Here is a 27560-nt window from a genome sequence, read left to right on the forward strand (position 1 = left end):
CCAATTTTATTACATCGTACTGGAAAATTGCAGCGCAGCAGTAACAAGGACGAGACGAGAAGGACGCAAACACAAGCGCTGACTAACAACTGCGTTTTATTGCTCTGAGTCAGCCTATATAAGAACTAGGTACAAAACAACAAAACAGAAACCAACCCATCACCTCACGCATTCGTGGCACGATTATCGGAATTGTCTTTCCGTTCCTCCAATCTTTCGTCCTATCATTGGCGTTCAGAAATGACATTTCTTTTTCACTAAGGTGCACAGAGGGGTTGCTGACACACTTATCTGCGTATTTCGATATTGCCAGAGCTTCAGCTATCAACCTTGTTTGGTTTGGTTTATGGGGTTTAACGTCCCAAAGCGACTGAGGCTATGAGAGACGCCGTAGTGAAGGGCTCCGGAAATTTCGACCACCTGGGGTTCTTTAACGTGCACTGACATCGCACAGTACACGGGCCTCTATAGAATTTCTCCTCCAAAGAAATTCCAGCCGCCGCGGCCGGGATCGAACCCGCGTCTTTCGGGTCAGCAGCCGAGCACCATAACCGCTGAGCCACCGCGGCGGCCTATCAACCTTGTGGTGGTGTCCCGACACTTGCGAATAATAACCGTTCTTTCAAGGGCAGGGGTGCAGCCCTCGCACTGGCTGCAGTGTAAGGCGAGTTCCCCTGAGTTTGGGTCCCTTAGGTTCCTTTTGTGTTCTTGTAGCCTTGTGTTCAGGCATTTCCCTGTTTGCCCAGAGCACAAAAGAGCACAAAAAGAACCTAAGGGACCCAAACTCAGGGGAACTCGCCTTACACTGTAGCCAGTGCGAGGGCTGCACCCCTGCCCTTGAAAGAACGGTTATTATTCGCAAGTGTCGGGACACCACCACAAGGTTGATAGCAGAAGCTCTGGCAATATCGAAATACGCAGATAAGTGTGTCAGCAACCCCTCTGTGCGCCTTACTGAAAAAGAAATGTCATTTCTGAACGCCAATGATAGGACGAAAGATTGGAGGAACGGGAGACAATTCCGATAATCGTGCCACGAATGCGTGAGGTGATGTGTTGGTTTCTGTTTTGTTGTTTTGTACCTAGTTCTTATATAGGCTGGCTCAGAGCAATAAAACACAGTTGTTAGTCAGCGCTTGTGTTTGCGTCCTTCTCGTCTCGTCCTTGTTACAGCTGCGCTGCAATTTTCCAGTATGCAGAACCAACTAGCCAGTCACTATGTTATAAGAAAATTTATTACAACGAGCACGAAACGAATATGTTAGATATTACAATCTTGTTGTGTCTGTCGTATGTGAATGCGTGCGTGCAAGCGCGCGCGAGCGCATGTGTACGCGTGTGTATGCGAGAGAGAGAGAGAGAGAGAGAAAGAGCTAACGCACGCATGGTACTGAGTGATTCAGTGATTGTGTAGAAAGTAGATAGGTGGGTGGCCGTGAAAAAGTATGTGCTTAGTGCTCACAATCATTCGCGTCTGTATGCTGTGTAAGCCTTCGCAATTTTCGCAGTGATAGTACGCAGAGAGCGGGAAGACATGTTAAATGCTTTCTTTATGAATGAAATCGATATAAATTTTACGTTATTTTTGATTGCGCGCTCCTAAAGAGGAAATACGGGTCACTCACACTAACAAATTATTCAGCCTCATTCGTTAATTTGAAACAAACTTTCCGGCCACTTAAGTTAACAAAAAGCAACTCAAACCAATCAGATGCAGCTTTCCTCCTGCAGTGTGCACTACACGTTTGCGCATTCTTGCACATTTTCTAGTGTATGACATCTCTCAGCGGTGCTCACTTGGAGAAGGTCTTCGTAGGCGCCTCCTTTCCAAACAAATGGCCTCAGGTCCGGACGGCGTGACACGTCCTTTACGCTGTCGATTCTCTCGGGCTCTGGTATGAGCATCATGGTGGCCTTCATGTGTCCCGTGAAGGCGTTCATCAGCACCACCACCGTTAGCCACCAGGCAGCGACCACCAGTCTTCCAGGTGTTCTGCGGGGCGTTCGCGTAGACGCTGCGAAAAAAAAAACCAACGTCCTGTTACGTTCTGTGCCCCGAAAAAAGCATCTTTAGCGAAACATAAAGCGGAAGATGTGCTTTCAATGGCGCCTCAGAATGTCGAGCTGATCGGCCTCTTATAACTTAACGGCCAGCGTTGTTTTCCTACTCGGAAGCTACAGCTATATTTAGCGTGATAAGCGCGGAACAAAAATTCCCACAAATTATCCGTTGTCGCTGCACACAAAGCATAAAATTAACGAAATGTTTTGCTCACGCACCCTAAATTAAATCTCAATACGAAAATATTCTTTATTCGTTCAACTTACGCAGTTTCTACATTAACAGAGCAAAAGCAAAATTAGGCGAATCGTCAGGGAAACAGACTGATGCAAGCGATTTGTAATATGGACAAGCAAAAGTCTTTAAAAGCCAAATATTATCCGATGCGTATACTTCGCACGCTTATAATTTGCCACCTCACATTTATTTCCTCTTATTAGAGATATTCGATTTCTTATCAGTAAAAGAGAATGGCTTATGCAGAAGAAATTCAAATATTTCAGCTTTATATAATGCATACGTTAGCAAGGTACGAGTGTTATTGAGCACAAAATTGCCAAGGACACACAAAGAGCGGTCTACGCACATAGGTGCCATGTCTGCCAGCGATCATCTCATCTCACTAGCGCTCCTACCACCTCCACAAGTCTGGTCTCGAGTAATTGCCTAGCAAGAGGGACATCCCCATCAGTTGACGCTGACACGCCCTGGGAGGTCTTGTTCTCCAGTGTTAGAGCTTTCGTAGTGCACTGTAATGGACAGTCCACGGGCTACTAGTAGATTATAGTCCATGTTCATTGAGACATGAGCCATAAAAATGTAGATGTCCATTTATAAACAGCCAAACTTGTCTAATTCTTCTTTTCATGCCACATCTAAGTTAGACTGTGTGTCATAGTCACACGCTGCTACTCACACTCCAAGAACATCGCTGAGAAGTAAAGCCACCAGTTGTCTTCGAGGGTTCGTCGCAGGCCAGCTTTCGACCAACTGGCGGCACCGAGAACGACGTCCACCAACGAATTGGACATCACACAGACAACGAGGGAAAGCAGGAGCCCAATCCATACCTGAGCGATGAAAGACATATTTGCTTCAACGCATCAAGCTCTGAGCACCAGCATGGCGCCACCCTGCATCCATAGATAGCGGAAAGCACATTTGTTTCTATTACCAAGTCACTTCTCGAATTACAAACTGAACATATAAAAAGTCTTGAGACGATAATGCGACGGTTCTTACGCCGTACCGATAGACCCTTGCGAAACAAGAATTAGCTGAAAGACATTTATGAGTATCTCTGCTTTCAAATTTCTGGTGATATCTTTCCGAGTAATCCTCGGGACATGCTCCTCATTATTTCCTTCAGTCAGTTTAGAATTGCATTCCACGACTGCGTTTCTTCCCCACTAACCGATGTGTTGTCAGAAAGGTTCGTAATCACATGTTAGGAAATTATCTGGAAGATTTTCTTTGAATTCTTTTCAGCAGTGTAGTTAATTACCTTTGCCATTCTATCATTTATTTATTCATTCTTACAAAAGCAAAACTCAAAAACTTCTTTTCCTTATTGAGCTCATTAGAATCCCCTCGGCTTAAGAAAACCCTGCTGTTAGAACTCCTTATATGGAATGCAATTTCCGCACGTTTGGCGCCTCCTGCATAGATGTTGCAGCGCAAATCTAGGTAAGTTCGCACTTGTCTTCATTTCTGCAACGGCACGCAGACGTATTGATGGGAAGATAGGAAAGCGTTCTTGGAAACATAGCTTCCGATTGTCCATTTTTTGCAAAACCATGCCAAGAAGACAGGCAAGATGAAGAGAGACAAAAACAAAACAAGATAAGGGAATAGAGAGCGGGAAGAAAAAAAAACGTCGTTAAAATAGGAACCATGTACAAAATGTTAAGATCGTGTATAAAACGTTAAGTGCATCAAAAAAACACAGTCATCAACATTCATCCCTTAACAAACTTAAAAGGCCCAATGGGCTTTCTTGTAGGCTGTGTAATGGTGTCCCTGCAGCATCCGTTCAAGTCCTAAGCTTCCGAAGGTTAGGACGAGAGTTCTTCTCTCACTATCCAGGAGGATTTCAATGCTGTTGATCCTTCATAAGCAACGGGGCATGACCCAGAAGGAAACCCATTATACTTAAGAAAAACCAGCCAAAAAGACAGGGACAAAGGAGAGACGAGGCACACACAACGTTGTGTGTGCCTCGTCTCTCCTTTGTCCCTGTCTTTTTGGCTGGTTTTTCTTAAGTATAATGTACCAACTAACCCAGATTTCAACTCTTCTGCGAAACCCATTATGCTCCTTACTTTTACGAAGCCTTTGAATTAACCCACTGAACAATCATAATCTATCAGATATCTCAACCTAAAAGACTCCATGAGTTGTCACATAGCGCTTGGCATAGTTAGATGACGTGGTAAAATTCACTTGATATTCGCCGCTAGAATTACCGATTGTCCAGCCTATTTAAAGCAATGTGAGCTGCCCACCCTGTTGTAACTGCAGACAAAGCGTTTATGTTCTTAAACGGCGATTATGCGGAGTCGCACGTGATACCACCGCACCGCAAGTTAGTCTCATAATTGGAGTAAATATTTAGCCTATTTGCCTCCAAGCATAATTGTCGATGCTGGAGAACTGAACTTCTACTTACACTTAAGTACCAGTGCTAATCATGCCAATATCAAAGCGTGGGCTAGAACTACTATAGCTGGCCCACGTTTTCGGGCTTAATCTGCCTCTCAGAAAGAGATTTGTGTTCATAAGTGCAATTTCATAAGTGCTCCGATTTCATTGTTCTGCGGTCAAATCCCCTCAGCGCAATATGTCACTCAAGATGGATGGATGGATGGATGGAAAACTTTATTACGCAAGCTAGTTTGGACAGTGCAAGGTCTCAGCGCCACCGCACAGCCCTCACATTACGCGCATGCGTCCAGGCCACGTAGGGCCATAGCACTGGCACCCCGGTTCACACATCGAAGTTGCGCGTCCGGGTCCTGCGACGCAAGGAGGGCCTCCCATTCCTCCCATGTACCGATGACGGGCTGTCCCTGCGAGGGAGGATCGGCAGGGGTGCCGACGAGGATGTGGTCCAGGGTGGCGTGCGATTCTCCGCAGAGAGTGCACTCTGGGGAAACATGGCGGAAGTACGGGTAGTTCTCGCTTCCATTGTAATCTTCTTTCTTCGTTTTCTTTAGCAAACCTTAATTCAAAGATATATGCTGCTTTATGAATCTTCGAAAGCAAAAGAGAAGACAGCACTATTGGAGCTCTCTCTGCCTCGCTTCATGTGTTCAAAAGCTGCCGACAGAGGCTGCAGCTTGTGCAAAAAGCTAGTCTCGTGCTATGAATGTGGCACAAAATGATTGCAGGGTACTATGAATATCCCAGGAGCATAATTAAGCTCAAAATGAAGTGGACTTAGGGCATCGTTTATGATATGCATGACGGAAGCCAGCCGTTACTGACACCAAGAAGCAAAGGGCATGTTTTTTTTGTAGTTTTTAACAATGACAGATTAACAAAGCCAGAAGAAAAATTGTTCGCGAATTCTTTACTGCCTAATGCGAAATTTGAGCGTAGCTCATCAGGTGTTTGAGCTTTTCGATAAATTGAGGTAACGAATTCAAGCAATACATGCATGTACAGTTACAGGCAAGTTATTATTTTTCACACGTAATCCTTCCCCGAGAAACACTCCACTAACAATTCTTGTCGTGAAGGAAGCTTTGTGGTCGGAGGATTTCAATACTGTCGATGCTTAATAAGCAACGCAGCATGACCGAGAAGGAAACCCATTAGGCTCGACTTGCTGCAACAATGCCTGGTTCTCGTAGACCAAGTCTATGCAAGTATTTCGCGAGGTTGTCACAGCCGTGGGGTGGTGGTGGTGGTGCGAAATATTTATTTATACTATGTACAAAAGAGGTATTGCTCACTGTTGTCAGCCCAAACGCATGCAGCCGTTTGTCTTTGTATACACATTAACGTCCCGACCCACCGTGCCACCCTGGCAGGCGGCAGTTTACGGTTGATCGCAAGCGCTCGCTCACCGTTGTCAGCCCAATCGCATGCAGCCCACATCTCTCTCTCATCACCACACGTACATATAAGGGCGAGTCAGGCGTCCACTGATCCAGGGAGCCAGGCATGCGCACTTCATTTCCTGAAAATGATCGGAAAGTAAAACGTCGTCACCTCCAACGCGAATAAACACAACGAACGCCGAAGGCCCACGGCTTCTATACGTTAAAAGATATCACAACCTACTATCAAGATAGCCATCGCCTTTACCCTAGCCCATGTAAAGACCTCAAGAAGGCGGATGAGCGGCTCCTTCTCTGCCTCTTCACCAATACATTGCTGTGCCCGGCAGCCCTAAAACATTTCGACCCCTCCTTTAGCGGTAACTGCCCGCACTGTAGTGCGGTGTCTTCGGACACCTATCACATGGTGTGGGCCTGCCCCTCCAACCCGGCCATTCCCCCCATCCCCAACCCAACCCGGGAGGACTGGGAGGCGACCGTGCTCGGCTGCCACGACTTACAGGCCCAACAAGCCTTAGTCGGGCGCTCCCGGGCGGCGGCTACCGCCACTGGGGTCCCAAACTAGGGACCTCCACCTAGTGTTTGTAAGGATCGGTCCCTTACGGGCTGATCCAAACACCTCCTGTCCGTTCTGAATAAATGTTTTCACCACCACCACCACCAGCGCCACGTGCGTTTCGGACACAACGTTGTCAATGACTGCAGCCCACATCTCGCTCTCATTGCCCCACGCACCTGTAAGCGCTATTCAGGCATCCACTGTCCCAGGTAGCCATTTATGCGTATTTCCTTTCCTTAAAATGATATCGGATAGTAAAACATCGTTATCGCCAACGCCAATCAACACAATGACCGCCGACGGTCTATGGCTACAGAGCCGCGTTACTGACACAACGTTGTCAATGCCAACGCATCCATCGCACATCTGTCACCACCGGCACGTAGCTTAAAGCACGATTGAGGAGTCCACTGTTCCAAGAGGGCAGTTCTGCGCCTTGCCTCTGGTTTAGGTATCCACCGAGATTTGCGAGATAAAGCAGAAATTTGGGCAAGTTGGTACGTATTCATTTTTGAAACAGCGCAACAAAGACGGGACGTGGAAACTGAGGGGTAAAGACAAACAGGCGCTGACTAACAACTGGTTTTATTGAAAAAAAAACACAAATATATAGACAGAGTTAGGAAAGATTAATCGCCACTATAGTCAACTCATGCCACATGGGACGCCAGATAACCAATCTCCACCTTCGGAAATGGCGACCGATGGGCAACTAATGCACGTTGCGCCCTTCTCACGAATAAGAAAAGCTTCAATAACTTCTCGCGTCATCTTATCACTATGGCGGAACACGATGTTGGTGTTCTTATAGTCGGGGGTACATTTGCATTTCTTGCAACGAAATGCACATTTATCGAGAGGGTCTCCTTCTGATTTTCTTTTTTCGTAATCTTTTTCATGTTTACATTTGCACTTTCTGCAGTGGACCGCCACGTGTGACAGGGGGTCTTTTTTTCTGGTGTTCTCATGTTCCATTAGCCGCTTGTTGATGCATCTTCCTGTTTGGCCAATATATGTGGCGCCACACGAGAAGGGAATTTGGTATACTACCCCTACCTCGCAAGGTACATAAGGGGAAACATGGTGCACCTGACAAGCCCTTTTGTTTCCCTCCTGCCTCTGCCTTACCTGCTTGCAGATCCTGCCTAATTTCTTCGGGGCAGAAAAGACGACGTCAACGCCATATGTGCCTGCAACTTTTTTGAGCCCATGGGACATGGTCGCCGCACGACACGAGCTTTTCTTTTGATTGCGCAGATTTGCAAGTCACCATCCAGACGTGAGACATCTGGACTTGTCCGATGGAGCTAATTTCTTTGAGGTCCACGACGTTTCTCAGCGAGTCTCTGAAATACTGTGCCCTGTACGGGCGTCCGGCAAGGTCTGCATGCAGTGAAACGGAGTCGTTCACAAGCTTACCGGTTGGGATTCGAGGCAGAACGATACGATAGTCATTACCGCCGGCAAAAGCCTGAGCAGTGCCTCGGCCAGAGGCCGATTGAACCTTTTGTGCGGAGAACATCGAGGAACGCGTCCGCTTAGAACAACGTCTTCTTATTTCTCCCTCCGCCATTTCTCCCTCCGTTTCGGCCACACAACGGAAGAGGGCGTCGTGGCGTGTGCTGACAAGCTGCGGCATCGTGTGCGGCCCCCTGACGACGCTCTACAGGAGCACATCATGGACGCTACAGAAGTACTTGACGCGACTGAGACTTGCCAGTCGCCGTTGTAGCTGAACCTTCGAGTGTCAATGCGCCGGTTGTTCCCCAAAGCACTGCCGCGGAGTGTAAAGAGCCGGCGGATGACCATGCAGCGCCGCCTCGGTGTGAGGCGCCGAGATCTCCTGCTGGTGGGGAACCAGTCGCCGTCCATGAGCGGACACTTCGCCTCCTCCTGTCAATGCTGGCCAGCAGCTTCCGGATCAAGGCCTTCTTCCAGCGGATTCTGAACCTGGTTCTCAGACGAGCCGCTGCAGAAGCACCGTGCGTCTTGCGCTTCCGAAACGAGTGGCGATCAGGACCCGGTGCGCACCACTCATCGCCATCGGCGTCGCGCGTCGAAGCACAAGGAGCAGTGTCGACGTTCGCGGTCCAGGAGGCCTGGCTGTGGTTCTAAGGCGGCTTCGCCGTCAACCTACAGGCACAGGGAACTGTAAGCATAATTTGTTACAGTCATCATGGCTGCTTCCGCAGAGTTAGTATTCGCAACACTGAATGTACGTGGCCTTAGGTCTCGCCAGAGGCAGATTCAACTCCGGCGACTCTTCTGCAGCAGGCAACTTGATGTTATCGCCGTCCAGGAGACAAAAATTGAAAATGAGGAGGATACCGAGGTGGCCCTGCAGCCCTTTTTATCAGAATATAATGTTCTCGTAACGCATACTGTGGGCTTGTCGGCGAGTTGCTGGTTGTTTCTGCGCAAGACACTCCCCTGCTTAGGCTTGACCTATAATGTCGACAATGAGGGCCGGTTGATATGCTGCGATTTTCTCCTCCATGGAAATCCCTGGCCACTAATGAATGTCTATGCATTTAATACTGTACCACAGCGCATTACTCTTTTTCAATGCATTGCTAGCTTACTGGACTGTGACCGGAGCGTTGTGCTAATGGGTGACCTTAATTGTGTGTGCGACCTAGTTGATCGTGCCGGTCCTGATACACCCAGGGATAGGAGCGGTGAATTTTTGTCTCTTGTTACGGAAGATGCAGGGCTCATTGATACCGCAAGTTCATATCCTAGTTCCCGCTTATTCACACGCATTCAGGGCCATTCTCACGCTCGCCTAGATGGAATTTATGCATCTTTTGCACTTGTCCCCCGAGGATTGGTCTGTGAGACTGTACCAGTTTCATTCTCTGATCACTGCATGGTGGTTGCTAGCGTCGGAGGCAGTGCTTGTTCAAAATTTAGGCCGAAATGGCGCTTTGGAAGCTGCACTGCTCAGTAATTAATGATAAAAAGTTTGTCATTCGTGTTCGCTTGCAACTGGAATCCTGTCTCTTGAGCAAGATGCCGTTGTTCGCCGCTTGGGAAATGTTTAAGCAGGACGTGTGTGCTACATCTATAGAAATCGGTTCCGTGCGGTACTTTCACAGGAAATATCAGGAGCAGACGCTCAGGAAAAATTTGTACAACCTGCATGAAATGGAATGCGAAGCACCTGGCTTATATACGGATGAATTAGCTAGTATCAACAAAGATTTGATGCAGAACGCTACAGGGCTGCCCGTGTTCGATCTCGTACCAAGCGTGATCTGCAATGTGAGCACCAGACACGACAGGCTTTGCTTGACGAGCGCCGTCATGCGACTGCAAAGTTTATTTCGGGGATGATGTCCAATGGCAAACTCGTGTCCAGTACAAATGAGGTGATGACCGTATTTGTAGATTATTACAAAGACTTGTTTAATGCTTCACGTGATGCGCATAATTCGGAAATTTTGGCACCTTATTGAGCCCTTCATCAGCAGACGATTGTTCTGTTATTAGCGACTCTTTCACGCCAGAAGAGGTGGAACATGAAATTGATCAGTTACCTGTCTCAAAAACGCCTGCTCCTGACGGCATTTCAAGCGAATTTTACAAGGTTTTTTAATCTATTCTCACTCCTGTCCTGCTGCGGGTCTTCAGGTGGGGCTCGATATAGGAGCCCTTACTCAGTCTTTTACAAAAAGCCACACAATCCTAATTCCGAAAACTACTGATGAAGGAAACTGCGCTCCGAAGAAGGTTATCGGCCCATTATATTGGCAAATGTGGATTACAAAATTTTTGGTAAAGCCTCGTCAAATCGTCTGCAATTCGCAATGTCGGTACTCATTGGATGACACCAGACGTGCGGTTTGAGAGGTCCCTTCATTCAAAGTAATGTTCCCACTGCGAGGAGAATATTTGAATATTCCTCCAGCGTTGATGAGCAGCTTGCCTTGCTTCAGATTGACCGTGCGAAAGCTTTTGACCGCGTTCGAAATTCATTCCTGTTCTCACTTCTAGAGCGAACAAACGTGGGTTCTACTGTACATAAAGGGGTGCAACTTTGCTACAGCAACTGTTCAACACGATTAATCATTAATGGCCAGCTCTCCAACCCTGTGCCAATCCGCTCTTCCGTGAAGCAAGGCTGTCCGATGTCTCCTCAACAGTTTGCTCTTTACCTGGAACCGCTTTATTTGAGTATTTTGCGTAACAGTAACATCCATGGGTTCCCTGTTTGGGATAATGAAGTCAAATTGCCAGCATATGCTGACGACCTTGCATTTTTCTGCAGTGACAAGACCAGCATTGATGATGCGTTGTCCACAATAGATCTGTTCGGAATCGTTTCTGGTGCTCAACTGAATCGCTTCAAAAGTTCTGGCCTATGGTTTGGTTCATGGGGCACAACTCCGCCTCTGTACGCTGGCATAGAATGGTCTTGTGTGCATCCAAAATATCTTGGTGTTCCTCTTCGTGCCTACAAATCCAGTGCCCATTACTGGAGAGAGCGAGTTCCGGCTGTTGAGCGTTATGCTCAGACGTTTGTACCGCATCGCCTCTCAATTTTTGGTCGAGCTCAGGCTTCCAACACCTTTCTGGCAACAAGATTCTATTACGTACTACAGGTCCTTCACTGCGCCAGACTTGTACATACAGCGTTTCCATTGTATATTTGCGCCGTTTATTTTGTCCTCCAAATTTGAGCCCATGCGGCGTGATAACCTTTTCAGGCCTGTTAGTGCAGGAGGCCTGAGCCTACAGCACCTGTATGTGAGACAGTTGGTAGTCGGTTTCGTCTTTTTTTCGTGATTGTTCTCTTTTCGATTATTAGAGCATTCTTGCAGGTTAACTTCATGACTCTACTTCCGAACTTAGTGGTTTCTTCCAATTTTACTGAACGACCCCGTTTACTAGGCTTAATGCAGGAAGTTTATGCCTCCGTGTGTTTTTGACAGTTCGGTTTTCAAATGAGTATTTATATTTTGTTTCCGGCAAAAATCTGTGCAGGGATTTGATATCGTCGCTCTTTCCGCCCCCACTGTATCATTCTGTCTGCTTTGGGCTCATGGGTCATGATGTTTTAAAGCAAGTGCGTAAAATGCCAATTTCTCCTTGCACCAAAACATTTTTCTATAAATTACACACCGAAACTCTACCTGTCAAGACGTGGATCGATAGGAAAAATATTTTTCTGTCTTCTGTAAACTGTCTCTTGTGCAATGTGCCTGAAACAACTGAACACTGTTTTATAGACTGCAAAGACGCGATTTTGTTTTGGGAAGGGTTGCAGAGGACGCTACAGAAAGATTTTCTCCTAAATTGCTACAGTGTGCACTACCTTGTTTACCAATCTGACTCGAACCCCGATGATATGATTCTTCTGATTGGAGTTCATTGCCTTTGGAAAACGCGCATGCAAGACCGCAACGTTAAACCTGTTGTTTTGCCCAGAATTTACTTTAGCCGAATGTTACTGCAGGTAACGGACATTTACAAAGAATTGGACCAGATTGGTTTCCTCTCCTGATGCGCTGTATATCCTTACCGGCCTTCTAGTTATATGTTACTATCATGATTCTGCCACGTAGCGCCTACCTAGGTGCTCTGTAAATAGTTGTTTTTGTGTGTGTTGTTACGTTGCAAGACACTGCTGGCCTGTGGGCCAGAGATCCGGAAACTGTTTGTGCTGTGTCGCGTTCCGACCCATACTCGGCGTCGCAGAGTGCCGGCCTCGTCGCGGACGCGGGTCTCATGTTCGGCGTTCGAAAACGCGAACGTAGAAGCCGAGGGACGCGAACACGGGGACACGGCGTTCGAGAACACGACTGTCAGCGCCTAGGAACGCTTCCTCCCGTGAACGCGCTGCTTGGTCTCGTGGGCACGACGTTCGAGGGAGCAGAGTGAACGCACGGGAGTCAACGAGGAGAGAGTCGTCCTCCAGCAGCGGAAGAGAGCAGCTACTCGGGGAGCCAGCCTGTACCTTCCAAGGGCCTGGGGCCCTCTTTTCTTTTCGTTCACATTTTTTAATAAAGACCCATTTTCCCAGCCTTCACAGAGTCCACAGCCCGTACCTCGCAACAGTGTGTATACATACACACATATGTACGAGGGGGTACCCAAAAGTAACCGGACTTATTTTTCTTTGAACTTACTTGTTCACATTTTAAGCGCGGACCTTCAAACTCCTTCAAAGTATTCCCCACTTGCAATGATACGCTTGTCGAATCTTTCATTTCATTTTTCAAAACATTGTTTAAATTCATCTTTGGTGATGCCTGACAGTGCCTCCGTCGTTTTTTTCTTCACCTCAGCAACATCGGCGAAACGCTTTCCATTCACCTATTTTTTCATTCTAGGAAACAAAGAAAGTAGCACGGGGCAAGGTCGGGTGAGTATGAGGGTTGAGGAATAGGGGTCATGCCATTTTATGTCCAGAACTGTCGTAGAGAAAGGGCTGTGTGAGCAGGGGCATTGCCATGATGGAAAAACCAGACACCCGACCGCCACACATCTGGCCGCTTCCACCGCACACTGTTGCCCAACCTTTCAAAACATCCAAGTAGAAAGCCTGGCTAACTGTCTGATCCTGCGGAACAAATTCTCAATGGACGACTCCTCTCACGTCGAAAAACAAATCAGCATTGTTTTGAGGTTTGGTTTCACCTCACGAGCTTTCTTAAGGCGAGGTGAATTTGATGTTTTCCATTGGCATGATTGTTGCTTTGATTCAGGATTCGATTCAGGAACACTTGAGTTGTCCCCATAGCATCATCCTTCTACGTCTTTCTTAATATTTCAAGAGTTTCCATTCAACTTTTTCCGAGCAAAAATCAGAATTTCCCCGGCGCACGCTGTTCACGAAAATCAGCCATTGCAAAAACGACATTCACACAAAACACTCGTCACTCTAAGACTCTGCCTAAACTAGTCTGACCTCCTTCAACGACGGCACTCGGCTTACTGACTCTGGAATGTTCGTTCTATGCGATCCTAGTGTCAAAACGCGGTTCCACAGAACCCTTGCCGACCAAAAAATTTAGTCCGGTTTCTTTTGGGTACCCCCTCGTATATATCTGGTTTCTGTACAAAACCATAGAAATAAATACCATGAAAGAAAAGAAGAGCTGGCATGGCGGAGTGGTTAGCGTGCTTGTCTCTTACTGCGGGGATCCTGGTTCGATTCCGCAACTCGACCAGTTTCCTCCTCGGTGGTATTTTTTATTTATGTTGTCTGACTAAAAATGAGGCTAACTGCGTAACCGATACCATTCCAATCCCATCGATGCACTGCGCGCCAATGCTGCAAACGCCAGCTTCGAAGCCCAGAAGTGGCGGGCCTCCTAGCGGCACCATCTGTCGTAGACACAGCAAACTGCTTTGCGCCGCTGCCATCTGGCGAGCGCGACTGAAGCAATGCTGTTCAAGGTCAACCGTGGCCACCGCCAGGGCCCACGCGATGGCTCGAAGCCTGAGGCAGTATAGACCAGAATACGGCGGGTAAATTGAAATCCACCATTTTGAGAGAGCTGTGGCGCCATCTAAGGGGCGCGCGGCAAAACGGCGGCACTGGACTGCCACGCGAGGCGGCCGCGGGTATGGGTATCGCTCGCGCTCTTACGTTTCATAGAAGGTTTTGTGACTGGTTCCTAGAACAATCATATAAGGTGAATTTCAGCCTCATGCCAAGGTCGGTCTGCACATCTGGCGATGGCGGAGGCAAACACTTCGTCCACAACTGCAGCGGATTGCCCGGGTAAATGCATGCATGTATGCTACCTTCGTGTGTAAAGTTTTTCCAATGTGATTTGCATGCTCAATATGTCATGTACTAATAAAATCACGCAATATATTTTACTTTCGCATTGTAAAATATGTTTTGAAGTGTTGTTCGGAGGTTCTGCGAAGTTTCACACCGCCAATGTCAGTTCATTTGTTACCTAGAGATTGGTTATTGAGCGCCAGAACCTTGTAGCGGCGCGAAAATTTCCGCTGCATTTCTTGCAAAGCAGGCACATTATTAAAGCGAGTCGTTAATACGGAGGGCCTTCCTGTATTACAGGTTCCTACGCACGCACGCGCATAGCTTTTCTACCGCCTGTTCCGTATTTATCTGTCCGTGTTAGAAAAAATTCTCCTGTGCAAAATACTGGACGGTATGGGCTGAAACGCTGACTACAAGGTAGCTTATGATAGTCTTCGTCTTTCGATATGTAATTTAACATCTAAACTTGCCTACATTTTCAGGAATCGGCGAAAAACTGCATTCGGCTGCGGCACAACTTTTCGCCCAGGCGAGCAAGGAAGCCAGTGTGACAGACTGCGCCATCTGGCGAGCGGTGTTAATTTCAAGGAGCAGACGACACGCACATCCGAAGAAACCGCGTGAGGTGAGCATTCCAGCCCACGGTGTAAGAATAATGTTCCAGCCCCAAGCCGTGACATCGGTTGCCTCACCGCTCGCCAGATGGCGCAGCCTGTCAAAGTGGCTTCTTCGCTCGCTGGACGAAAAGTTCTGCCGCAGCTGAATGCATTTTTTCGCCGATTCCCGAAAATGCAGGCAATTTTAGATGTTAAATTACTTATCGAAAGACGAAGACCATCATAAGGTACCTTGTAGTCGGCGTTTTGAGCCCATATAGTTCAGTAGGTTGCGCAGCGGAATTTTTCGTAACAGGGACAGATAAATACGGAACACGCGGTACAAGGGGAGCAGATGGCGAACTGCTTAATTGCTACTTGGACGATGTTCTTGCTACCAAGGCCATGCAGCAGTGTGTAGGAATCGTCACCGCTAAGCAGCCGCTTCCGTCTAAGGTTTAAATATAATAACGGCTCTCACCGAGCCTTTTTTTAGCGAAGCCAAAGTGTAGTTTAATTTATTTTACTTCTTGTCGTTCCAGAATATCACTGCCTGTGAATTATTACGCCGCTACAGCTTCTGAATAGTTATGGAGACATGAATCTGGTTTAAAAAACAAATAGGGGGCCACTTAAACATTCCCGTTAAGGCTAAGACGCGATAGCATTTCACACACACGGATACTTTTTTGTTTTAATTTTTGTTTTATTTTCTTTTGTGACCTTATTTCTTTTATACACTGGTACTTAGCATCAGCAAACAATGACTTTCCATTCTGAGCAGTTTGACACTTTTGAAAGCGTCTTTTTTTTTCAACTATTTCAAATAATTGTTTGATCAGTTCCACACTACTTTTTCTTACCATCATCAACTTTTGGTGTTCTATTCTTAGCAATTTGGAACCGTCGAACATATATTTCATTTTTTCGATTATTTCAATAAATTGATCGTTTACAGAGTCCAAAAAGGTGCCGCGACTTCGTAAGCATAGCGCGGTGGCTGCGGCAACGAGGCAGTCGCACCGGCATTTTAAAGGGGTGGAGACACCAAATTTTGAAGCTATAAAAAGCCTGCTATGGGATTCCTATGTATGCAAGGGCACTCACAGCCAGGTGTTGGACGCAACAAACGTTTAAAAACTATTTTAATTCGGTTCCAAAGATTACCTAAATGCTCACTCTCACGATCTAGACCCATCGCTAGCGCCATCAACCATGACGTCACAAGGGGTGTAAAAAATAGTTTTAGTGACGTCATACCAAAATACAGTGACGTACGATGAGCGGGGCACAGCCGCGTGAGAGCAGTCGACGCACCAGCGAGCCGCGTTTGCTGCTAACCGCCGCTCGCTCGGTTTGCGGCGCGCCTGCGTCCGGCCTGCTAGATGTCAACAGCGGGCCGGTCGCGGCAACAATGACGGGAAGCGGCAGCCAATGCGAGCGCGGAGAGCGGCAGCGTCATGATGACATAGGGCGCACTCCTTGGAGCCGGGCGGTCTGCGCCAGTCTTCGTGCCGAACGCCGGCATCTGAAGAACACGATAGTATTGTTTGTTCACGTTCATAGCAAACCCTGGGATATATGAATACCAAAAATGCATCGTTTCTGACGATCGTTGGCAAATACCGAGTTCCTGGTAGAAGTGATGACTGCGTTGCAAGCAAATTTCATCAGCCGGTTTGATGCTGCTGCTACCTGGTGCGGTTCGCCTGCCATCTGCTAGCTCTGTTGCTGAAGACGTCGTGGAAATCGAACATATCTTTTATTATGGGAAGAGTTCACAGTAAAGGGGTGCCGAGCGGAGCACGTTTCTGAGCGCTGGCCAGTCCCTCAGCTCCCTCAGCTGCGGAGTCGATATGCGAAAGCAGCTAGGCCTAGCGACGACTAGGCCGCGCAGGTCGTCGGCCGGCGTTGCCGCAGGCAGTGTCGCTGCCGAAAGATCCACTTTTAGCACAGTCGTGCTGTCGTACCTCGAATCTAGAAAGCATCCTTTCTGGTAGCATGGCTGTTTTGTATTTTCTTGTGCGGACGTGAAGTACGCCGAGTCTGCCGGCCGGTAGGTCAGCCTGGATACCGTCTGCCGACGTCATAAAAGCGAGCTAAAGAGTGTTCTTGACGTAAATAATAAACCATGGGACAAGAAATGTGAAAAAAGTGTCATTTTTGAGGATCGCTGACCAATACTGAGCTGGTAGTAGAGGTAACAACTGTGATATGAGCAAATTTCTCACAACCGCGCCTAGCAGCTGCCGCTGGCGCGACGTTGGGGTCCGGCTCGCCTGGCGCCCGCTAGCTCCGCTGCCGAAGGCGTCGAGGAGATTGACCATACTATTATTTTATTGTTAGATGATTCTGCTAACACTACAGCTATTTGTGAAAAGTACGCCTTTTATTATAGCGCAGGCGACTTCCGAAGCGCCGGCCGCTTGCTAAACAGGCTATAGGCCTAGGCCTAGCGACGACCACGGCAGCCAGGCAGCAGCAGAGCTCGTCGACCGGAGCGCCCGCGAGTGGTGCCGTTGCCGAAAGCTCCCAACAAGCAGACATGCTTTGTCGCTGTTCGAGTATAGCTGCCAGTTCTGATAACAAGGCGATCTTGTCTTTTCTTGTGATATTTGTACACCATCCCAAGCAGCGCTCAGGTACTGCTGCACGGCAGCGAAGTGTGACACCGGTTGTGGGCGCAGCTTGGGCAGAGCGGCGCAGCGATGCTTACTGGCATTTTGCAAAGTGTTTCGCATCCTCACGCGAACCCGCGAAGGTGATATTAGCGTGCGAACAAAAAAAAAAGTCGATGTCCTCACTCATTGGAATCAGATCTGTCAGAATCCGAGCTGCTGGGACTAGACGTGCAGTTGTTTGTTTCCATGCGCTGGTCAGCACGTGTGTGGGAAAGCAGACGATGCAGCAGTAGGTGCGTCACAACTTTTGTGGGCCCACGTGACCAAGCGAAGCAGTTGATCTTCCCCTTCTGTGACGTCACTGTACAACTCGGCGTTCCGAAACCGAAACCAAAAATCGTTCACCTAAAAATGCTATAATAACTTATTCACTGTAAATATATGAATCTTTGAGTGTGTATAATGCTTCCTGAAGTCATAAGAAACGTTTGAAACCAAGAACGCGCGAACCACAAATTTGGTGTCTCCACCCCTTTAACGAAAATCAACTTACTCTTGCATTTGCGCTGGGAACATAGTCCTTTCTATGAACCGCAGTAAACCACTTGTGGCGGAGCTCGGCGTTTTTTGTGCCTGGCGGAAAGCGATGCAGGCTGAATATGCCACAGCGGCACAACTCGCGACGTACGCCGCGCTCGTCGCAAACGGTGTTCGGTTATTTGCACATCCATAAATGGCGCAGTGAAGCCCTGATGAAGTTTTGTACTTCGTTGCGGCAGGAATAGACATATTGGCTCATCGAAAAGCATCGCAGACACACGCACCCACGTACACGCGAACGCTGCGCGAACGCGTTCTGGCAGTCCAGCAAAGATGGCGGCCGGTCGCTGGGTTCCGGAGTATGCGCATGGCTCGTCCGGTTCGAGAGTATCGTATTCTGGTCCATAGCTTACACAATAAAAGTTGCCAACGACAATGAACGCAACGAACGGCGACGGCCTATGGCTTCAGCGCCGCGTTTCTTGCACACTGTTGCCAATGCCAACGGCTGCAGCGCACATCTGTAGCTACCGCCAGGTAGCGGAAAGCACGATTGAGGTGTCCACTGTTGCAAAGGGGCAGTTATGCGCGTGTAAAATGTTTTTTTTAGGAACACTGCAGACTCCTTCTGGAGTCCAAGCAGGTGTGGGAAACACATGAATAATACAAAAATACAAAACTACAAAAATACAAAAGTACAAAACACCAACCCCAACGAGCGGCGATGGCGTATAGCTTCAGCGCCGCCTTTCTGGCTCAACGTAGTGAACGCCAACGCATGCAGCGCACATCTCTCACTGCCGCCACGTAACTCAAATCCGGATTGAAGTGTCCGCTGTTTCCAGAGGGCAGTTATGCGCCTTCCGTCTGGTTCAGGTGTCCACCGAGATGTGCGAGACAGATACTGCGCCTTTTCTTTTCCTCAAAAGCCAATTTACAAATTCTACCCTCTGCTTTTGAAGATCTCGCTCCATTGGCTTTGCAGCTTAGAGCACGGCTAAGGTGTGCAGTGCTGGTTACAGCGGACCACGGCGACGGCGACGCCGCGAAACGCAGAAGTGGGCGTCGAAGAGCGGCGCTCTAAAAACAACCATATGCCGCCAGTGGGATCGGAGCCCACGACCTCCGTATCGACGCGAGATCTGACCGGCGGCATGTGGTTGTTTTTCTTCTGCTTTTGTTAAACTCCCATTTATAAATACTACAAAAAACATTCCCTATGGTCCTCGCTTTCGGTGACTGCGAGCTCCGTCATCTAGGAACAGAATGCCATTCAGCACCGCCGCGGTGGCTCAGTGGTTATGGTCCTTGGCTGCTGACCCGAAAGACGCTGGTTCGATCCCGGCCGCGGCGGTTGAATTTCTTTGGAGGAGAAATTCTAGAGGCCCGTGTACTGTGCGATGTCAGTGCACGTTAAAGAACCCCAGGTGGTCGAAATTTCCGAAGCCCTCCACTACGGCGTCTCTCATAGCCTTAGCCGCTTTGGGACGTTAAACCCCATAAACCAAACCAAACCAGAATGCCATTCACGCATGAGATGCTTTTGGAAGCGTTATGCAAAGAAGTGGCTTTAAACACAAACCACCAAAATATTTGCTTCTATTCAGACAGCAAAGCATTCTCATTACAACACATGCACGTAAGGCTGTCTTTTGAGCATTTATGTATGTTCAAGCGAACCACAAGCATTGCCTCCTCTGAATCTAGGGTTATACGCTTAACACAAGCACTTAACACAAGCAAAGTCGTTATCTTCACTCCAAGGCAGTCATCAGCGCAACGTATTAATTTAACCTTCGGTGACACAACAATAGAAGTCGTGGATACAATAAAAATACTTGGTGTACATTTTCATAAACACATGTTATGGGACACTCACGTTAACAATATTGTTTCCCGAATTGCCAAAAGCGTCGGCTTACTAGCGAAATTCAAATATTTTCTACCGACCCCAATTAAGTTACTTTTGTTCAATGCATTGTTTCAGTCACATGTAAACTATTGTTTTCTGGTATGGGGAAGCACAACATTTACAAATTTACAACAGATTCACATGCTACAAAAAAAAGCAGTTCGCCTTATCGCAGGGGTAGATCCTTATGCACACACTAGAAGCCTGTTTACGCAATTCAAAGTACTTTCTGTGCATCGGCTCTACTCTTATATTTTAGCCAAAAGATATAAACAGGATGTCCAAAACAATGAGGTCCTCATTCAAACCATATCAAATTTAAGTTTAAGAGAAGGTAGATCTACATCGCGGTCACCTGAAATTTGGAAAATCCCATTCTTACGCACAACCATCAGCCGTCAAATGCTCGAATATTCACTGCCAACCTTGTTAAATTATCTCCATAAACACGATATTAATATCCAAAGTGTTAACACCCAAACTCTGAAGAATTTTTTTTATACAAGAGTGATGGTTATGCTCGCTATAATTGTATAAAGATGTTTTTCTTTTCTCAGGTGTATTATGGTGGTCTTGATGTGATGGAAAATGCGATTTTTTTTTCTTTTCAGACAAGAAGGTCTTGACTCACTTTCTATGTGTGTATGTTCTCGTAACTATGCTGCTATACATGTAAATGTGCAAATGTTGTATGCCTTGTGAATGGGGGCTCGAACCACGTCAAGTGATATGTTTTCACTTTTGTTCGAGTCCCTTTCCGCCTCGACGGAATAAAGTTCAATTTCAATTTCAATTTCAACTCAGTATCTGCTATCTATGAAAGCTCTCAGAATCTGCATTACGAGAGCCTGTTGACTACCTCAAGCTAACTTGTGATAGCAATTAATGGACAACTCTAGAACTGACTTCCTCAGTGACAAAAGTAAATCTTTCTCTGTCTTGTCTCTTAAGCCACTTTGAAGTTCCCAGTTTGGAGTTACAGGAGGCGCACTCACAAACTCAGCTGAAAGATTCCCGCTCACCCTCCACTCGAAGGCCAAGAGTGATCCGAAAGCGCTGACTTCGATCAGGTCTGGAAAGGCCGCCAAGATGGTCATGTACTCTGTGAAGACTGTTGTAGTGAATGTGGTAGACCTGGCGCGATCATACGTCACTGCCAAGGGGCCCAGAGCAAGGTCTGCTCTCTGCAAACAAATTTCAAAAGATATATAAAACTCCCCGCGTGCCGGTGCACTCTTATCTCTATAGGCTTTATTCATAAGTTATCTAGTCGCCGCTGACCCGAAACACGCGGGTTCGATCCCGGCCGCGGCGGTCGAATTTCGATGGAGCCGAAATTCTAGAGGCCTGTGTACTGTGCAATGTGAGAACCCCAGGTGGTCGAAATTTCCGGAGCCCTTCACTACGGCGTCTCTCATATCCTGGGTTGCTTTGGGACGTTAAACCCCATAAACCAACCAACCATTAGTTAACTAAAGCAGCATCTGCTACTTGCAACTTGCATTATAAAACATCATTAGCAGCCATGACTATCAGGATAAGCCGTAACTGGTGCTAATGAATATTTGATTGCAGTCTTTAGCTCGCAGCGGCAGAGAATGCTAACCTCTAAGTTAACAGAGTAGATTCTTAAGCCATTCTGGCAGCTAGTGTTGAGCACCTATGATGAATAAAACACTACCTAATACACAATAAAAGTAAGAAACATGCGACATTAGGCAGCAAAAAGGCATCCGAGAACTTAGTCATGCTGCTGGTTTCACTTTGGTGTCCCAAAGGTAGTATAGCTGCAAAAAACACCAATTTCACATTCGCTTAGCGAGCAGGTCTGCTTTCCGACAACGACACCAGTACTATGTGCGCGGCGTTCACCTTCGCCGTGGTGGCCTTTTTTTATACATGAACAACACTTGCCCCGTCCACAAAGTGTTCTGTACGCTGGTTACTCGCGGGCAGGGGAGTCACAATGAATGCACTACATCCATTCAGGTTCATGCAATCTTTATTTAAATTTGTTAGAAAGAAACACAGTGTTCTTTCATATATAGCCACGTGCAGCTCGTTGATGCCACGCTGAATCCAAGAGAGCATGTTGTCTGCTCAGTGAGGCAGTATATTCTGGATGCGCTTTTAAGCTGCACCACAACAAATCTGCATCCACCATGCAGTGGTGCGTCTTCCTCATTGAAGTGATAGGCTTATAACCCCAATTCAATATTGCCAGAAAATATATCCAGATACAAACCGCGGGTGCAGGACGGCCGGCTCACTACATTCGCTCCCTCAAAACTGTGATTACGAGTATCTGCAGTGGCTATTCTATTCTCGAACGTGGCTCTTGCCAGCCAGTCGTAAGTTACTCTGGAAACACGAATACTTCCAGCTCCGTTCAATAACGGCTATGAAACCTACTTCAGTGAGTGATGCTATTCAAATGCTGAATTTTCTCAAATATCTTCCGATGTGTTCTTGCCTAAATTTTACAGTATAAAGAAAAGATAGCCGTCTCCGGATGATTTGATGTGCAGTATTTATCACCCCTTCGAAGAATAGAAAAAATTAGTGCTGTTTTTATATGAGGCTGAACCTGCAGGAGCCCCAAAAGTAGGACTGGGCACGTGAGCTGTGACAAATAGCGCTGCTTCTCTCAGGCCACTGATGACGGGACCATTAAATTGTACCGCTTGTGAGCCGGATGGGTGACGTGTGCTTTCACTGTGTGCCACGCGTACACTGCTAGAGTGCCCCGCGATGCCAATTTGCTCCACTCGCCATCTGTGATCCACTTCTGGCTCATCTGTAGAATACTGCTATAAAACACATGCCCTGAATGCGAACTAGTCAAATGTCACTGCAGTCATAGTGTCAGTGAAACGTTGCAAAAATGGGGCTTGCGTTTTCTCCATTGTTGACTGGGGAGCATCGATTTACATGAGTGACTTATGGAGATAGTAATTCATAAGAGTATTTGATGGGGGAAAAACGCAACAAGACAGGAGCATAGAAAAGAAAACCAATATCTTCCCTATGGTCCTCTCTTGCTGCAGCGCGTGTTTCTTTTTTATTCAAATGAGGCATCTACTTCATCTTTAGCAAATCGAACGATAAAGGGACGTGAAAATTTACGCACGTTCAGTACGTGAAAATATAGGCAACAATCCTCAGAGGGCAGTTTCCTTCTTACAGGTTTCCTTCATGTGGTTTCATATAGGTGACTCACGAGGACAGTGGCTACAAAAGAGCAAGCAACTCACATTTCTGTGCAGTTCTCCAATCATGCCAGTCCAACTCCCGTTCGCGAGTAGCACGCCAGTGCCACCGCCGTCTGGTGCAGAAACATCGTAACTGAGGCGTTATGGTCGAAGTCCAGTGCCGGGAAAAGAAAAAGAAACGTTCCCTTTCTATAAAACATTGCAGTGGCGCAAAGACTGTATGATAGCAAGCAGTCAATATCAACGCTCAGAAAACATGTCTTCTGGTGGAATTCGCTTCTTGGAGAGGTACATTAAATGCATCTGTCCAACTCCGCTCTTTTAGCATTCGTTGTAGAACATCCTTCGTCATAGCGTTATGCTTTATTTACACTACTATAGGTGCTAATATTCAAAATCAAATCAAATATCAAGATACTTAGGCCCTCATACTTTAAACGCTACTTTGTTCATCTTCTATGCGTGAGGAAACTGTTTTTAAATTCTTAGATATATTGTGCTTCTCCATGTTCTCTTCCGTCCACAACCGGCCTCATCATCTTTCCTCAAGAAACTGAGGCTATGTATTGGTAGAAAAAATTGCTCAATATACTTATGGATGAGTAGCACTCACCTTGACAGCATGCTGTACAAAAAGGAGAATAGTAAAAATTTGAAAACTGATGAAGTCTGCAAGAATAAAACGAAACCCTACACAACTGCTGACAGCTTGAAGAAAGTCTGTTATTTCCACCAAAAAAGGCGCAGTGGCTGTCAAAAAACAAAGCTTTTGAGAATTTGGCTGGAGTCTGAGCCATATTTGATATGTTAATTTTACAACTGTGTGAGCGCATATTAAAGAAATATTTTTGCCAAATTTTACAGAGATCTCCTATTGAGAGGATTAACACCGTCGGTGTTACCGCTGCCTTCGTGTGTCACACTCGACGCCATTCTCAGTACAGTCTAGTGAGGTTTTAGAACCAGTAAAAAATATTCCTTAACAGTTGCATAATCAAAGTTACGATACTTAAGCTTAGCCCAAAGAATTCACGTCACCAGTAGATGCAAGCCAGGAAAAATGAAAAAAGTTCTATTTTATTTTGATAGATTTTTATCTCTTCCTTTGAATGGCTCGTAACGTTACATACGATTAGAGCACCCTTGGTCAACGGCTGTACGTTATCCGTTATCCGTTATCCGTGACCGTCGAGAAGCACGGGTATGTCGAGTGAGAATCGTTCCTTTAGATCATCTGCTGTCGTCGACGTCGACAAAGCTATATCATGGGATGTCGGCGTCGTCAGGGGGTCCTTACAACATCGATATCCAGCGATCCCGGAGGTCGCTGTCTTCAGTTTTCCCGGCGAGGACTGGGCGAGCGGTCCGCTGTCGCTCGCGAAAAGTTCTGCGGATTCGGTGAAAATGATGACTGGCGAGGGGACGGCGATCGGGACTGACGGCGCGCCATGGACCACAAAGGTTGCTGCGTCACGTACTCTTCAATCGCAGGGGGTCGTTGACCAAATCGGGGTCTTGGCGCATCGGGGGAAAACCCTGCTGGCCAAGTTCACGATATGGTCACCGCCGGACAGGTGACCGGGCTCCCCACAATGGAAACACAAACGTCGTCGGTCTGGGCCACGCCAGACGTCCGCTCTGCGCAGGGATCGTCGGTCACTCGGGATGTGCTGCAATGGCTGCACGGAGGGTAGCGGGACGTCGTGATGGGCTTGAACAAACGCCGTTGCATTTGGGGCAGGGCGTCGTAAAGCGTCAGCATACGTCGGGCGGCAGTAGTCCGTCTGGATAGGCTGTGTAAATGCCGCTGGATTCGGGGCAGGGCGTCGCAGAGCTTCAGCGTACGTCGGGCGGTAGTAATCTGGCTGTACTGGCTGTGGTTCGCCGCGTAGTAACTGTGGCCTGATAGCCTGCTGCACCTCGTCGCGGATAACGCCCATAAAGCAGCTGGCCGTGGTCTGCGACGTACCACAGATCTTCTGCAGCTCCTCACGGACGACAGTGCGGATCATGTCACGGAGGAAGTCGGTATTGGTGTTGAACGCCGGGAGAGGCTCCGCAACAGAAGCAGCAAGGACTGGCCGGTCGTACGCGGTGGAATGCTGCCGGAGAACCTGCTCCATCGTGACAGCCTCTGCTAGAAACTCGGCAACAGTGCTTGGGGGGCTGCGCACGAGGCCGGCGAAAAGCTGTTCTTTCACACCACGCATTAGGTGGCGCAGCTTTTTGGCTTCCCACATGGCTGGGTCAGCCCGTCGGAAGAGACGCGTCATGTCTTCGACGTACATGATAACCGTTTTATTGGGCATGTGCATGCGGAAATGCAGGGCTCGTTCAGCTCGCTCCCGACGATCAGCGCTGACATACGCGGCGAGCAATTGACGTCGGAACTCATGCCATGATAAAAGAGCGTCCTCACGGTTTTCGTACCACGTCCGAGCACCGTCCTCCAAGCTGAAGAAAACGTTCCTCAGTTCGGCGGCGTCATCCCATTGGTTAAATGCGGCGACACGTTCAAACTGGAGGAGCCAATCTTACACGTCCTCCAGCTGAGTCCCGTGGGTTGTGGAGGGTGTAGTACGTGGAGCCTTGCATGACTGGTTGAGGGGCAGGCGCCGAGGTAGTGTCAGATGGCCTGAGCTCAGGAGGCAGCCGGCCAGGTGCCGAGGTAGTCTCCAACAGTCCATGCTCAGGGGGCAGTCCTAGATTGCCGCGACTGACCCGATGCACTGGCGTGTCGATAGGGAGAGGTCTGGGGTCCTCGGTGCTAGGAGGGGTGTGCGACATATTCCAGGGCGATGTACCCAGCACCTCCACCACAAATGTCACAGAAGGGTGCTTAATCACACAGGCTAGGCACAGGCCGCAAACAGAGAAGCAGAGTCCCAGCTCCGAGAGCACGCGAGTTCCTCACTTCTTCGCCCTTTCGGCGCCGCCCGGGGACACCTGGCGGCAATATGTTCGACAATAGCGACATGTCTGAAGATCTTCTAACGATTGGGCGCTGCCTGACATGCAGCGTAGCAAAATAAAATTTCGCTTTCTCTCCAAAAACAGATGTATTTCTAACATTTTCTTTAACTATTGCAGAAGCAAACTGCTCACAGGATTTCATTTGATGCTTCCAAACAAAAGTTACTGATTAAAGAACGCACTATAGGTAACAAAGCCGGACTACCAGAAGTTTCCTCACCAAAGTTGTAACCAACGCCTGTCATAAGTTATTAACGCACTCGTCCGTTCGACCTTCCTGCCTTCAACCTCACTCATTTCAAACCACCTGCCCCCTAAGGAGTCGGTTTGCCTCTTCACCGGTGACGGGACATTCTTTCCACTAACTGTCAATGACTCGGACTAAATTTATCTTGTATAATTTTTCCTGTAATGTCACTCCTGTACTCCAGGGTTCTCAAACACTCACGTGAATCCAGCTTCATCGGAGAGGACGTCGATGAGCTTCGCCATTATGCCTGACATGCTAAGGCGTCCCTTTCCGCCACAGAAATCCAGGACGGCCCACGGCGCCCACTGCCAAATAGCAAAACACTGGTGTTCAACACTAACCACAGCATCCCGTTTGCAACGCAGAGGTTTAAGGATGAATACAGCCATACAAGATAATACATATCTTCAGTCCCCGTTGCTGGTCATGTCCGCTTGGTTCAATGTGAATGATCATCATTCTTTGCATGACGCTGCTATTTTATTGCATTGTGCGATGCTATCGAAAATGCATGTACTTCTGGAGTTTAACAACGTATGTGACAATAAGATTGGTTTCGGTCATAGGGTTTAACGTCCCAAACCGACTCAAGCTATGAGGGATGCCGTAGTGAAGGGCTCCGGAAGTTTCGACCACCTGAGTTTCCTTAACGTGCACTGACATCAGTGTCTCCATTCATACATTCAACAAATTTTGGTGATACAGTGCACCTATGAAGTATACGTATATTCTCACGCTTTCCATAAGTTTCCAGCATGAATGCCCATCGTTCTGCATTTACATGCTATGTGTGTGTGACACCACGCACAGCCCACATGAATTTCGACTTCCCTTAAAGCGTTTCTTTAGAGTTAGGAAAAAGAAACATGCATTTATACGAATACTTATATCGTTCCACAAACTTATTCGGTCAATCCTCTTAAGTTTGTGCAGCGCTCATAACATACGCTTATATGACGGCTTTTTAGTGCGGCTTCCCTTCGACGATTTAATCTTTTTATGGTCAAAGGATTTGAAATGTGTTAATTTC

At 47.5% G+C, this 27560-nt stretch overlaps 1 protein-coding gene across 1 annotated transcript in view; it reads right to left on the reverse strand.

The window, feature by feature from the left end:
- LOC149370288 (putative glutamate receptor) overlaps positions 1–26817 on the reverse strand; it is a 39021-nt gene extending 12204 nt beyond the window's left edge. The window contains exons 1-5 of the mRNA XM_089577468.1: positions 26729–26817; positions 23350–23440; positions 21118–21279; positions 2979–3132; positions 1798–2015 (exon numbers count right to left, since the gene is read on the reverse strand). Coding sequence (XP_089433594.1) covers positions 1798–2015; positions 2979–3132; positions 21118–21279; positions 23350–23440; positions 26729–26784 — 681 coding nt within the window. The 5' untranslated portion in view covers positions 26785–26817. The remainder of the gene's footprint in view (positions 1–1797; positions 2016–2978; positions 3133–21117; positions 21280–23349; positions 23441–26728) is intronic.
- Between the last annotated feature and the right edge of the window lie 743 nt (positions 26818–27560).

This window comes from Amblyomma mixtum, chromosome 1 (assembly GCF_055824585.1).
Source record: "Amblyomma mixtum isolate Tamu chromosome 1, ASM5582458v1, whole genome shotgun sequence".
Lineage (NCBI taxonomy): Eukaryota > Metazoa > Arthropoda > Arachnida > Ixodida > Ixodidae > Amblyomma > Amblyomma mixtum.